At 45.0% G+C, this 13911-nt stretch overlaps 1 protein-coding gene across 1 annotated transcript in view; it reads left to right on the top strand.

Moving 5' to 3' along the window:
- Positions 1–1090: 1090 nt before the first annotated feature.
- ELP1 (elongator acetyltransferase complex subunit 1) overlaps positions 1091–13911 on the top strand; it is a 30760-nt gene continuing 17939 nt past the window's right edge. Inside the window, exons 1-14 of the mRNA XM_063422265.1 lie at positions 1091–1374; positions 2401–2553; positions 4177–4258; positions 6146–6226; positions 6575–6660; positions 7213–7312; positions 8198–8288; positions 8774–8897; positions 9512–9602; positions 10646–10876; positions 11143–11313; positions 11919–12018; positions 12623–12805; positions 13606–13712. Coding sequence (XP_063278335.1) covers positions 1225–1374; positions 2401–2553; positions 4177–4258; positions 6146–6226; positions 6575–6660; positions 7213–7312; positions 8198–8288; positions 8774–8897; positions 9512–9602; positions 10646–10876; positions 11143–11313; positions 11919–12018; positions 12623–12805; positions 13606–13712 — 1750 coding nt within the window. The 5' untranslated portion in view covers positions 1091–1224. The remainder of the gene's footprint in view (positions 1375–2400; positions 2554–4176; positions 4259–6145; positions 6227–6574; positions 6661–7212; positions 7313–8197; positions 8289–8773; positions 8898–9511; positions 9603–10645; positions 10877–11142; positions 11314–11918; positions 12019–12622; positions 12806–13605; positions 13713–13911) is intronic.

The raw sequence follows: 13911 nt of genomic DNA, 5'->3' as shown, positions 1-13911 counted from the left end.
GAACTAAACAGGCCCAGCTCCCACAGTGTCTCCTCATAAGAGAGAAGTTCCAGGCCCTACATCATCTTTGTCACCTCCAATGGACCTTCTCCAATAGCTCCTTGTCTTTCTTAAACATCATCAGTACTGACTGACGGGAGTCTAGCTCCACTAGGAAAAGGGGGAAGTGTGAAGGGTATCATTGCAATGGCATGAAGACCTTTCTCCCCCTGAAGGCTGAAGTAACTATCTTCTCTCCCTCAGCCACACCTGGAGGGAGGTGGCAGAGTATGACAGAAGCAGTGGCATACTGCAGCACTAACCTATGTGAAGGCTGGTCTGTAAGTGCCTTAGAAGTCTTGCCTGGAGTTCTTCAGCTGGTTAGTGCCCGAATGGCTCCAAAAGAATCATCCTGCTGTCACAGTCATCTTATACACTGGCACTGACAAGGCTGTACATCAAGTGGTGTGTCCAGTTCTGGGGCCCTCACTTTAAAAAGGACATTGATGAGCTGGTGTGTCCAGAGAAGGGAACACGGATCACAAAAGGACCAGAAAACATGTCTTCTGAGAAGTGGCTGAGGGAGCTGGCGTTGTTGTTTCGTCTCCAGAAGAGGAGGCTCAGGGGTGATCCCATCGCCCTCTAAAACTCCCTGGAAGGAGGGAGTAGTGAGGTGGGCGTCGGTCTCTCCTGCCGTGCCTGCAGTGAGAGGAGAAGAGGAAATGGCCTTAATCTGAGACACGGGAGATTCAGATCAGGTATTAGAAAAAAAAAAAAAAAAATCACTGTCCCAGTGGTCAGGCACTGGAATAACTTTCCCTGGGAGACGGTGGAGTCCCCCATCCCTTGTGTTTAAGCATCTGGATCTGGAGATGTGGTTTAAGGGTGACAGTGGCAGTGCTGGGTAGATGGTTGGACTGGGTGACCGTAAAGCTCTCCTCCAGACTCGGTGATTCTGTTACTTGTGCACGCTCTCAGGGAGCTGAGCTGCTGAGGACCCGCAGCGCTGCCTGCGCTGCCTCTGCCGCCTCAACCACGGCCGCTCGCAGCTCCCGGCGCGGCCCAAAGAGGGGAAGGAGAGGCCGCGCTCCGCCCTGCGAGAGCGACACGCGCGCACGGCGCCTGCGCCCGCCCGCCCGCGCTGCGCGACATGGCGGCGCCGTGAGGCGGTGCCGCTGCCTGGCCTGCACCGCTGCCCGGCGTGCGCCGCTGCTCGGCCTGCACCGCTCGCTCCCTCCCTCCGCCATGAGGAACCTGCGGCTGCTGCGGACCGGCGGGTGCCGCTCCGCCGCCGCCACGGGCACTCCGCAGTGCTTCTGTCTCGGCTCCGAGCCCGGCGCGGTTCTCGTGGGCTCGCAGTACGGGCTGGTGGAGCTGCGCCCCGCCGGGGACTCGGTGAGAGCCGCGGCTGCGGGGCAGGGTTCTGGTGCTTGCCGGCGTGTTGAGGTCGGCTTCCAAAGCTGGACTGAAGCGTTTGCGCCTCCACCAGCGGGAGGTCGGCGGGAAGTCGCCAGTGTTCTGGTGCGGCTCCCCCTTCGCGGCGGTGTCTGCGGGTGCTTGGACCCTCCTGCTGTTCCCCGCCGCCGCTTGCTGGTGTCTCAGGGCGCCGTGGAAGCCGGTGCACTGTGATCTTGGTGGCTGAAGAGGCTTTTTGTACTTCTGAAATACTAAATCTGCCTTTTTAAGACGCGTGTCATTCACATGGTTTAGTCTTAAGCACGACCTGGCGTGCATCTGGACAGGTTCGCAAAACGAATCCAAGCAGGCAAAGAGATAGTGAAGAGTACAAGAGGAGGCTTTTGAAACTTTGCACTAGAGGGGAAAAATCCCCAACATACCGCTAAAGTAATAAAATGCTTTTGAGTCGTGAACTCCTGGGTTAGAGTTGGGTTGCTTTCTTCTCACTGTGTTAATCTGAGGTATCTTATTCCTTCAGTACATTCAGTTCCGAAATTAAGAGTTCAAAAGACTTTGGACCTTTCCAGGGATTTAGTTTTCAAAGATTGCTGTACCTTAACCATCCAAATTATTTTCCTAAGAAATGATTTTATGTTGTGTCTAGAATTCTGCATGCCCCCTTAAGAGCAGTGGGACACTTAAAGCAGCTGCCCATGTACCTCTTAATGTTGATACTGTGGTGAAGTATGAAAAGGGTGTTGAAAGATGATTAGCAGGACAGATTGGAAGTTGTGTACTGTTTGCTTCCATATACGTGTTTTCTCATATTCTTCTATCACTTTTACCACGGATAAGTGAAGATAAGTACTTGAAAGTTTTTTCTGGTGCCATTCACACATTCTCTTCTAGTGTGTAACGTTTTGTGTAACTGCAGTAGGATGAAATATACCTGTGGGTTTTACTCTGCAAAAATCCCGGTGAGGTGATGTGTAATTAGCAAGCCATTGGCCTTTCTGTATCAAGGTGTCAAGAGACGTTTCCCTGACTGCGGATGGGTTCCTGCCCGAGGATGGAAGTGGCTGCGTCGTGGGAGTCGAGGATCTTCCAGAGCAGGAGAGCGTGTGTGTTGCTACAGCAGCTGGGGACATCCTGCTATGCAATCTGAGTACAAAACAGGTAACATGGCAGGAAGCACTCAATAGTACTGAGGAAATTCAGAGGAAAGAGTAGCACAATTCTTTAGTGGTCAGTTGTATGCTCATTTCGTACTGAGCTGTGGCTAGTCTCCATTCTCTGGACAGACAAGCTGATTTTTGTGGTAGCTTTGAGAAAGACTGGAGACAGAATATATATTCTGTAAAAGAACTGGAACTGAAATAATGGCTTGCCTGATCACAGCCTGACTCCTCTAAGTTTGCTCAGTGGGCTTCCAACAGCAAAGAATCTGCTGGAGAGTCTTACAGAAGCAAGACATTGCTGAGACTAGGTAAAGAATAAAATAATCCAGTCATAATTCACAGTGTAGCTACTGTTTTGTTATCAGTTGATACATGTTGACATAACTTAGGATATTGCAGAATATGAGATATTTGCTTTGTGTTCCTTCCTCAGTGTGAGATTTGTATCCTCTTCAGCAAGACACTTAAACACCACAACAGCACCCTCTGAAATCTGAATGAGCTCCCACAATACCAGTCCAACAGTGCACATTTAAGTGGCCATGAGAGGATAGTGGTCTGTCTGGGTTAGCAGTAAAATTGTGGTTATTTGCAGCTTGTCTATTTTGGTTCATATTTGCACTTGATTTGCGGATACCAGTTAAATGTGCAGTTAGCTGTACCTGAAAAAATGTGTCCTGTATTACAACTTAAAACATGTCCTTAAGTGAATAGAAATTAACAGAGCTTGTGATACAGAAGACTTTTTTTGCAGTGATAGGTGCATCAGAGAACAGGTTTAATTTCAGATTCTTTATTTTATGGGTTTTGGCTTACTTTTCTGGTTTTTTGCTTTACTTTCCAGTCTTCTTTTGGTGCAGTCTGGGCACCAAGAAGGGGGTCTGGAAGCTTCCTCTCATTGTTCTGAAACCCTCTGTACATGAGTGATAGTTACTCTGTTGACTGGTGCCCAGTCTCACTTTTCTTACCTGAAAGGATTGTGACACCGAAGCCTAATTCTTTAAATGGCATCATCTTGCTGTTTATCTCAACAAGTGGTGTATTTATTGTTCTATTCAATGCCTTTTGCAAATCAGGGTAACCATGCATAACGAATGTTGTCTGCCTACTAATACTGCTATTACTTGCTCATGACAGCTTAGTAAAACTAGGCAAATTTTCCATAAGCTTTGACATTGGTGCAGGTATATACAGCTGTCAAGTTCAGCATACACAGGCTGGTCAGAGTTTATCTGTTGGAATTTTCTAGGTAAGAATCGTTATGTCTGTGTTTTGTTACTAAAGAGTATTTACCAATGTAATCACAGGCCCTATCATGCCGTATTAGTATTGACACAATATGTGCTGACATAAGACTGAGAGTTGCAGCATAGTGCTCTTTCTAAAACAGTGTATGGTAGAATGTGCTAGACTCTACATTACCTAGACTCTCATTCATAAACGTTTTCGAACACTTTTTAGGCATACATGTTTCTTTTGTTTTTTTCAACACAAAGTGTGAATTTAAACTTCTGACTTTTTTAAGTAGGAGGCAGTTTTCTTTTGCCTTGGTGACTGTTTGCTTTTGTGCTGGGATAGTGCTACACTCATGTTCCTGTGATCTTTTTTTTCGGTCTTGCAGGTAGAATGTGTTGGAAGTGTGGACAGCGGTCTGAGTGTCATGAGCTGGAGTCCTGACCAAGAGCTTGTTTTGCTTGCGACAGGTACCAACAACAGCCTGTAAGCTTTCTGCCTGAAGGAGTGAAACTCTCTATGGCCAAAGCATGAAACATAACTTAAGATTGAGAGAGAGGAAGAAAAAGTTACAAAATAAAGTGGAAAAACTCTACCAGATGCTATACATTAGACTTCATTTCATGATTCATAAGGTGCTTCAGAGATCCAAACAGAAATTGGTTAGGCTCAAAATGCTGTTTTGTGGAAGAGTTTTTAGTCCTTAAAATCTTCCAGCGGAATACATTTGATCTTGCTTCAAAAACATAAAGACTTCTTTATATCACTGTTCAACTTCTTAGTAACTAAAACTGTTTCTTGGCCTTTGGTAGGAAATATATGTGTCACAGGTCCTAATTAACTACAGATATGACTCACCTAGAAAATAAAATTAGCCTCAGACAAAACAGAATCAGAGTGCTTGAGACTGAAAGGAAACTCTGGAGATCACCTATTGCAACCACCTTGCTCAAAGTCTGTTACCTAGGGCAAGTTGTTGGGGGATTGTGCCCAGTTAGGTTTGAGGCCCCACAACCCCTGTGGGCATCCTGTTTCTATCTCTAACTGCCCTCAGAGTAAAAAAACACCTTTTCTTAGGTTTTAAATTACCTGTATTTCAGTTTGTGCCCATTGCCTCCTGTGCTGTCCCTCAGCACTACAAATAATGTGGTTGTGTGTTCTTTACCCCACCTCCCACATAATATATTTACACACACTGATGAGATTCCCCTGGAGTCTTCTCTCCAGAGCAGTCTTGCTTGTCTCAGCTTCCACTTGTGTGACAGATTTTTCAAGCCCTTAATCATCATTTTGACCGTTTGCAAGACTCATTCCAGTATGTTCATGTCTTGCACTGAGAAGTCCAGAAATGGGGCGAACATTCCATGTGTCTCACAAGCACTGACTAGGGGAGCAAGATCACCTTCCATAGCCTGCTGACAGCACTCGTAATGCAGCCAGCGTGTTCTTGTCCATGTGTGTAGCAGGGCATACTGCTAGCTAGGTCAACTTGGTGCCTCAGGAAACATAGTTTATGTTTTTTCATCAAGCTGCTCTCCAGCCACTTGGTACCCAAGTGCTCTGTCATAGTGCCTGAGATTATTATTTTCCATATTCACAACATGACTTTTCTTTTGGTTGAGCTTTATGAGGTTCTGGACAGCCCATTTTGCCTACATGACAGGGTCCCTTTGGACAGCAGCACAGCCTTCTGCTGTACCTGCTGCTTCTCCCAGTTCTGTGTCGTCTACAAACTTGCTGAGGGTCCTGTGCTCCAGGTTGTTAAGGAAGACGTTAATCATTGCCCCTAGTGTCCAGGGGCATACCAGTGGCTGATCTTGAGCTGCCCTTACTGACAGTGCTAGCAAGCTTTTGAGCATGGCAGGTCAGCTAGTTTTCACTCTCCTTTTGTCTATTCCATGCTTCATTGGTTTGTCTGTGATGATGTTGTGGCACACAGCATCAAAAGCCTTTATTAGAGTCAAGATAAATGAAATCCACTGTTCTCCCCATATCCACAAGCTGGTCATCTCATTGTAGGAGCTTATCGGGATGGTTTGATTTCCTCTTCATAAATCCATGGTGACCGTTTCCAGTTGCCTTCTTGTCCTTCTTATCTCAAGAGAAAAGGAACCATGTACCTGTTTGGAAGGTGAAAAAACCTGAAGGTTGGGCCAGGAAGCATATTTTTGAGGAGAAAAATTTGGAAGTGTTCTGTTCCAGTTTGAGGTTTCATGCTTTGAAGGATATGTTCTCTCTAGTACTGTGTTTTCTATATTAAGGTCCATGACAGAACATTAGGAGCACACAGAAGAACACTTGAGTTCTTATTTGCGGCAGATACCATTACCAATATTGTATTAATATCTGCCTTACAGGTCAGCAGACACTCATCATGATGACGAGGGACTTTGAACCAATTACTGAGAAGCAAATCCACCAAGATGAGTTTGGAGAAGGTGAGAGGTACACCGAAATGAATTTGCCTTAGCTGATGTAATTGATATGTTGTAAGCATGTAGAAAGTAAGGAAATGGAGCTGAGCACTTTGAGGCCCCAGGAGACATTTTATTTAGACTGTAATGCTGCTCGGCAGCTAAAGGGTAAAGTAGTAGTGTTTCTTGTCAGCATTACTTCAAGTAAGTTCCATGTATCAGAGTATTTTCTAGACTACATAACTTCCCAGCAGATTTTTAGAATAAAATTTGGGGAGAAGGTGTGGATTGCTTGAGGGTGTGGTTGTGTACACAGTGCACAGTAAGGTATTATCTGTAAATCTTCCACTACAAGGATTATTTCTTCTTCAGGAAAGTTTGTTACTCTTGGCTGGGGTAAAAAGGAGACACAGTTCCATGGATCAGAAGGGAAACAGGCAGCACATCGCAAACAGACGGTATTATACTGCTTTTTTTATGTCAAGCTGATGCTCTCTCAGGGAAAACATGCATAAAGAGAGTTTCTGTTATTCCTGTGATGCCAATTTGCCACCAGCTTTCTCTTCATAGGCTGCTTCTGTCTGTTTCTGTGTTGTCTGAAATAATGCATTTTTATCTTCCTTTGAGTCCAAGAAAGAATACTTTTCAAACAGAGCTCAGAGTAAGATTTGCAGCCATTCCAGCATCAATCCTGAACAAATCTCAGTTCACTGTGTGTCCAGCTTGTGCACTGCTGTCCTAAGTGGAGACCTCGGTAGATGGAAAGGATAGTGTGTGATCATGTGAAGAGACAGTCATATGCATTTGGAGGAGGAGCAGATCGAATTAAATAGTTTTAATTCTAGTGTTTCCTAAAACAATATTTTGAATAATGAGTTTTTCGCTTATTAGTCTTGACACTTTTTAATGGATAGATTTCATCCTGAGGCTCTTGAGAGAGCAGTTTGTTTAGACAAAGGCAGCAGTTGCCTTCCCAGGCTTTGATGTAACTTTCTTTTGTGTGACTTCAGGAAGTGTTACCAGCACCAGCCTGGGATGATGGCAGGCCTCGGGTGACATGGAGAGGAGACGGGCAGTTTGTTGCAGTGAGTGCTGTCTGTCCAGAGACAGGTATGGCACCAATCTTCTTGAAATACCCCAGTGTGTGTAAAGGGCTTCTTAAGGAGAATCTAAGTAAGGCAAGAACTGTTTGTGATCTGTTGGCCACTTAAAGCAAGAGTGAGTTGAGCTATTTAATTGGCCTTTGCTCTGCTCTGATGTTCTCAGAGCTATTTTATAGATATGATGTTTTGAATACTTACTTCGCTGTTTGGTTTTCAGTTCAGTGAGATGCCAGGCGGGAGTACTACTTTGTAGGTACTGCCTGAACTGTTTCTTTCACCTGCTCAAGCTTCAAGCAATACCTGATAGGCTCTCAATGCCAAAGGGATGAATCTGTTTGGGTTCATACACCCATAGTTCCTCATACTAGAGTTTTAGCCTTGCACTCTTTTTTAAAAATACTGGTGATACTTTTCCCATGTTTTTGCCCTGAAGTCAAAGAGGTGATGAGCATATGCATTACTGCTAAGACTGTAACTGATGTTTTCAATAATAAATACTACTTTTTGAGCAGTTTAAATATATTGGTCAACATACTGAACTGCATCAAATCACACTGCTCTTCCACACATTTGGGTTTTTACCTTCAGTACTTCAGATTAGGGAGGATCGTAAATTTACATCACTATTTTAACATTTCTGTGGTGAAAGCTGGAGAAGGAAATTATTATAACTGAACTACACCAGACTGAAATTCCTAACACAGTTTGTTTAGTCGCTTGGTTACTATGGGAGAACTGCCTGACACAGAATAAGTTCTTCGCCCTTAAAGTGTACAAGAGAAATCTTTTTACATGCGTGCATCAAAATTCGTTCTTCTACCCTCATAAAATTAGAGAAGTCTCTTCCCAGTGTTTTCTTAGACCTTTGTCTCGTCGCTCTCTTAACCTGTAGGTGCTCGGAAGGTCCGGGTATGGAGCAGAGAGCTTGTGCTGCAGTCAACAAGTGAGCCTATCTCAGGATTAGAACAAGCACTGTCCTGGAAGTGAGTAGTACCGCAGTCTGCATGTTGACAGCAGTATTGCTTGTTATTCTCTGGTCACAGTCTTTGATCAGCATCATTTTAACTTCTTCAGCGTTTAGTTGATTTTTCCCAAAACTTGAAGGAAATTGCCTTCTGATTCAGCATGAGGAAGAGTAGCACTTTAAACCCTGAAAATCCTAATGCTTGCATTTTAAGTGGGAAGAAGGGACAGATTCTCTGCATACAGTTAGTGTCAAGTGGGTTTGGGCTCCACTGTATAAAAAGAAATAGTACAGGTTTCTTTCCTAGTGCTGACATTTATTTGGTCACCTGTGGATATCATAAGCTCTGGGCTCTGCTGGACCTGTGACTGTCTGAACAGCACTGAGGAAAACACATCTTCTGCTGTCTTTTTCTTTGTGTCACTGAAAAAAATGTGAGGTGACTGGGGTTTAAAATGACAGTGATTGTGTGAGGAATGAATTTTCATTTGGTTCTTCTTTAAGGCCCTCAGGAAATCTGATAGCATCTACACAAGAAAAGCCCAACAGACATGATGTGGTTTTTTTGGAAAAGAATGGACTTCTTCACGGAGAGTTCACCCTCCCTTTCCAAAAAGGGCAGGTCAAAGTAAGTTCTTTGTCTGGGCTTCTTTGATGAGAGTGTAATGGAGAAGAGGACTAGATCTCTTCCAGATTCTAGGAGGAGGTTTTTAACCTAATACTTCGTGCTTATCCTAATGGAAGGAGTGGTCTGAAAAGAGAACAATGAAGAAGCCTGTGGAGAAAATGTGATGTCCTCTGCAAGCCTGTAGTACAGAGACATGTAGTAAAGGCAGATTGTAGCCATGGGGTACTTCTGGGCTCTATGTTCTTTATACTGGGCAAATGATTCAAAAATACTTTTCAGCATGTCAACCATTGCAAGAGTGAGGTTATATACTCACATGATCCCAAGTAAGTGAGTAGCTATTGCTAGGGTGTTACTTCAGCTACTGTGCTTGGATGCTGAGAGGTCTTTTGGCGGATGCTTCCTCAGTGTCGAGGAAAGCAAGGAGAATGCTGCAGTCATTTTTGTGGCCTCTTCATCTGTGGTCTTCTCAGGATGCCTTGTCAGAAGCTTTGCGATACAAGGGGGCTCTGTTTATATATTAACTAATGCACCTTTTGATCTTGGAACACATCCTGGTCTTGTAAACTTTCTGGGAGCAAGAATATCAGTAAGAGCCATGTTTGTTTCTGCAGGTTAATGAAATGCTTTGGAATGCAGATTCTACAATCCTGGCTATATGGCTAGAAGACCTGAAGGTGGAGAAGTCCAACCCAAACACTTATGGTGAGAGCGCTCCATGAGGCTCTGGCTCTTAACGCTTGCCTGCAAATGTTGTTAGCAATGGGTACTTACCTGCAGGGTAGGAGACACTGTGGAGATTTACCAGTGGCTTTGAGACCACTGTGCTGGTGTCATGGTTTAACCACAGACAACAGCCAAGCCTCACAGAGTCACTTGCCCACTTCCGCATCAACACAATCAGGGAGAGAATCAGGAGGGTAAAAGCTGGAAAACTCATAGCTTGAGATAATAACAGTTTACTATGAAAAAGCAAAAGCCCCGTGTGCCGTAAAAAGCAAAGGAATTAATTCACCCTTCCCATGGACAGGCAGGTGCCTGCCATCTCCAGGACAGTAGGGCTCCATCATGTGTGATGATTACTTGGGAAGAAAAATGCCATCACTCCAAATCTCCCACTCTTCCTTCCTCTTCCTCCCACTTTATATATGAACATGGTGTCATATGTTCTGAAATATGCCATTAGTCAGCTGGGGTCTCCTGTCCTGGCTGTGTCCCCTCCTGACCTACCATGCATCCCCAGCTTCCTTGCCGGCTTGACAGTACAAAAAACAGAAAAGACCTTGGCTCTTTGTAAGCTCTGTTCAGCAACAACTAAAACATCACTTAACCACGCTGTGTTCAGCACAAATCCAAAACACAGTCCCATACTTGACACGGAAGAAAATTAACTATCCCAGCCAAAACCAGCACAGCTGGTGAGGAAGAAATGGTAGTTCAGCCTGAGTTCAAAGGATCTTCCAGGCTGCTGTAACTGGAAATGATACAAATGGACTACTAAAGGTCTGAGCCCTTCATTAAACAAGGGTACCATCTCACAAGGGTAGCTCAGTGAATGTTAGGATTGACTTCTGCACAATGTGTTGTTTTCCTGTGCTGTATGTTGTATGACACAGCTTGTGGACCAAAGACTAGAACTGTTATTTTAATTGCACTAATGCACCCCTAGAAGGGCAGTGGTGGTTGGGAGGGAGGATTTGAGCTGGGTCTCAGGCACCAGTCTGTAATAACTATTTGTTTTTCTACAGTTCAGCTGTGGACCACAGGGAACTATCACTGGTACCTGAAGCAAAGTCTACACTTCGGTAGCTTGGAGGAAAATCAGTTGGTGTCACTGCTATGGGACCGGGAGAACCTGTATAGATTACATATCCTCTGCAAGGGCTGGCATTACCTCTTCTACGACTGGCATTGGACCACAGACCACGGGCTGGGGGAGAATAGTCAACATATGGCAAATGTGGCTGTTATAGATGGAGGTAAGCAGTGGGACAGCTTTCCAGTTCTAGTGTCAGAAAAGGTGGGGAAGCCTTTTCAGTTCTTTTAGTTGTTTCTACAAAGCTTTTAGGGAGGGGTCTGTGTAATTGATGGATGCTTCAGGGCTAGCTCTGTGACAATAACCACTGAGAGCACAGCAACCATTTTTCTGTAACGTTATTTCTGCTTCCAATAAAGAATCCAGAAAGACCTTCACTAACATTTGGATTGTGGTGCATCTTGGATTTTTTTCTCTTTTCTTCCACAGATAAAGTGCTTGTCACAGCCTTCCAGCATGCTGTGGTGCCTCCGCCCATGTGTACTTATGAGATACAGCTCCAACAGGCAGTAAATCAGGTCGCATTTCACACAGATCCCAAACATAGTGGGGACATGGCTGTCCTGGATGCTGATAACAGGATTTCTGTGTACAGATATGGTAAGACCATTCTAAAACCTCATTAGAAGAAACCCTGTGTTCCTGAGAACAGTACCTTGGGAGACTAGTAAGGTGGTGGTCACTTAAATCTTTACACAAGAGTACTTGGTTTAAGTGTGAGTTCAAGCTCTGCTCTTATTTCCAGTATCTGAGCGACACAGAAGTGTTTTGGTGGTGCATTGACTTTGTAAGGAGGCAGTGTTTGGTACTTGACTACGTAATTATGCTGGTAATATTCCCCTGCCTAGCTTCAGCTTGAGTGCAGCACATGGTATCTTGTATAAGTTGCTCTGATGGCATGATGCAGACTGTCACTAGGAAGTGTCTTGAGAATCTGTCTGGGGCACCCAGCACTTCCCAAAGCAGTTCCATATACAGTGTGCTGTGAGGAAACAGCTGGTTTGTAGTGCAGTGTTGGAAGGTGACTGTCTTCCTCAAAGTGAGTGTTAATGAGAATTACATTTTGGCTGTAAAAATAGGGGGTGGCATTTTCTTACTCTTTTAGTACTTTCTTGTAGTTTCTACTTTTTGATAAGCCTGAAGATGGAAGGGGCTCTGCTGGGTGGATCTCTAAACTCTGTTTTGTTCTGTTTTGTGTTTGCCAGGACAGAGTACAGTGAATGACCCTTCTGTCAAGTTTGGAGCTGTGGGAGGAAATGGCTTTAAAGCTGCTGTGGAAACACCATACCTGGATAAAACCTACAGGTAATATAGAACTACTACAGCTGTAGAGCAAAGAAGAGGGTTGTACCTGAGTTGATGCTTTAGAGGTCACAGCTCTGACCCCTTCTCTAAAGATTTTTAAGAGGCTGTCAGATAATGTGGTTTGATTTATTGACACTGTGTCTGCAACTAGTGCTGAGAAATGCCCCTTACTGAGGTCTCAATTTAGCAGAACCAGTGACGTTAGTGGCAGCACTGAGATATCCCTTCCTGTGCCTGGTGCACAAAGGAATGATGGTGCAGTGCCCAGGCCCATGATCACAACGCAGAGCAACAGAGCTGCTTGCATAGCAGAGACAGTGATGAGGTTAAAAATCCCACCATGTTTCCTGTTTCTTCCTAGAGGTAGTTGGCATGGAAGCAGTACTACCTAGGGAAAACAGATGGAGCATCCTAGGTCTCATCCTTTATCTACAGCTCAGCCTGTGGCAGGATTCTTGCTTTGGGTATCTGTGTTTCTGGACTGGAGCCCTCCCAGTATGCTGTGTATTTGCCAGGCGATGCTTAGGAAGTCCTCTGCCTCTCTAGTGAGGTGGCCTACTGAAATCAGGTTCTATTTGTCCCAATCTCTCTTATTTTATGACAGAGTTGATGTGAGCAGCAGCAGCAATGAAGTGATGAATCCTCTGGGGCTCCGATTTCTCACCTGGCTGCCAGATGACAGCTTCCTGGTTGTTGGTCAAGGTCAGCATGCTGCTCAGTCTGTCCTTCACCATCTGACTGCTGTGCCTCACGTGGCTGGAGCTGAAGAAGAGTGCCTGAATTTACGGTACTAGAGATGTGTCAGTTGTGGCTGAAGTCTGAGAATGCTTCTGGACAGTGTCTAGAAGAAATTAAGTCTCTCATTAGACCAGCAGCCTGGAGGTCATGGGTTAAGGAATTTGGCTCTCTTCCAGTGGGAGAACCATGCTCATGAAACTGCCTACTGGTCAGCACTTGCCTGTAGTCTTAATGTCTACACCCAGCCTGGCAAGGGTGCATGCTAAACATGGCCTGTATCAGTGCAGGATAGCTCTGTTCCTTGGAATTTGAGGCCCTTGGGGGAGAGGAGATGGCACATGACACTGAATTCCTCCATTCTACCCTTTTGTCCACCATTATCAAGGTCCAGAAGGGGACTAGTAGCCATTGAAGCTGCTCTCCTCCTCCTCCTTCTCCTCCTCCTCACCTGCTGGTCTTTGTGGGGCCAGTTGAGCTAAGACCACACAGAAGAAAGCCACCTGGGGCACAGAAATGTGGTTCCCAAAGAGATTGGGCGAGCTGCTTTTTGCATGTAGATGATTTGCATGTAGAACAGAAGAAGAGGGGTGTGTTTGCAGAATGCTGCAGTGCAGACAGTGACCAGCACAGTTAGGCAGATGCCTGTTGGCTGGAGTTGCTGGTGCTCTGTGGTGCCACTGTCAACTGACAGGTGTGAGAAGACTGCAGAAGATCTTTACATGAACAAAGTATGTCCATGCTGGACATGTGCATCTTTTCGTCTGGCTACAAGAAAGGCAGGAGCGAGATATTCTTTCATAAGTGTATCTGCTGTGACTGACGTTCTCTGTTTTCTCTGTCTTGCATCAGGTTGTCAGTGCCTGTAGATGGAGAAGTAATCAGCCTGTACTGCAGCCCAGTGACCAAAACTGTAGCTCTGCAGCTGACTGATAGACAGATCCTAAAATACTTGTGGGGTAAGCTGGGCCCTGTTAAAGTACCTGGTCTTTGGTGTAGTTAGATATTTCCTAAAAGGTTTAATGAGATGATTTGACTTTCAGGGACTTGAGTGACTCTTGCTGTGTAGTTGGGGCTGCTTTTGTATTTTCTCTACTCCCAGAAGTGGGCTGAAATTAGTGATTTGTGTCAGAATTCAATTAAAGGTAACTTCATATA

This window comes from Prinia subflava, chromosome Z (assembly GCF_021018805.1).
Source record: "Prinia subflava isolate CZ2003 ecotype Zambia chromosome Z, Cam_Psub_1.2, whole genome shotgun sequence".
In the NCBI taxonomy this organism is placed as follows: Eukaryota; Metazoa; Chordata; class Aves; order Passeriformes; family Cisticolidae; genus Prinia; species Prinia subflava.
The sequence above is the reverse complement of the archived record's forward strand: the minus strand, read 5'-3'. Positions and strand labels throughout refer to the sequence as shown.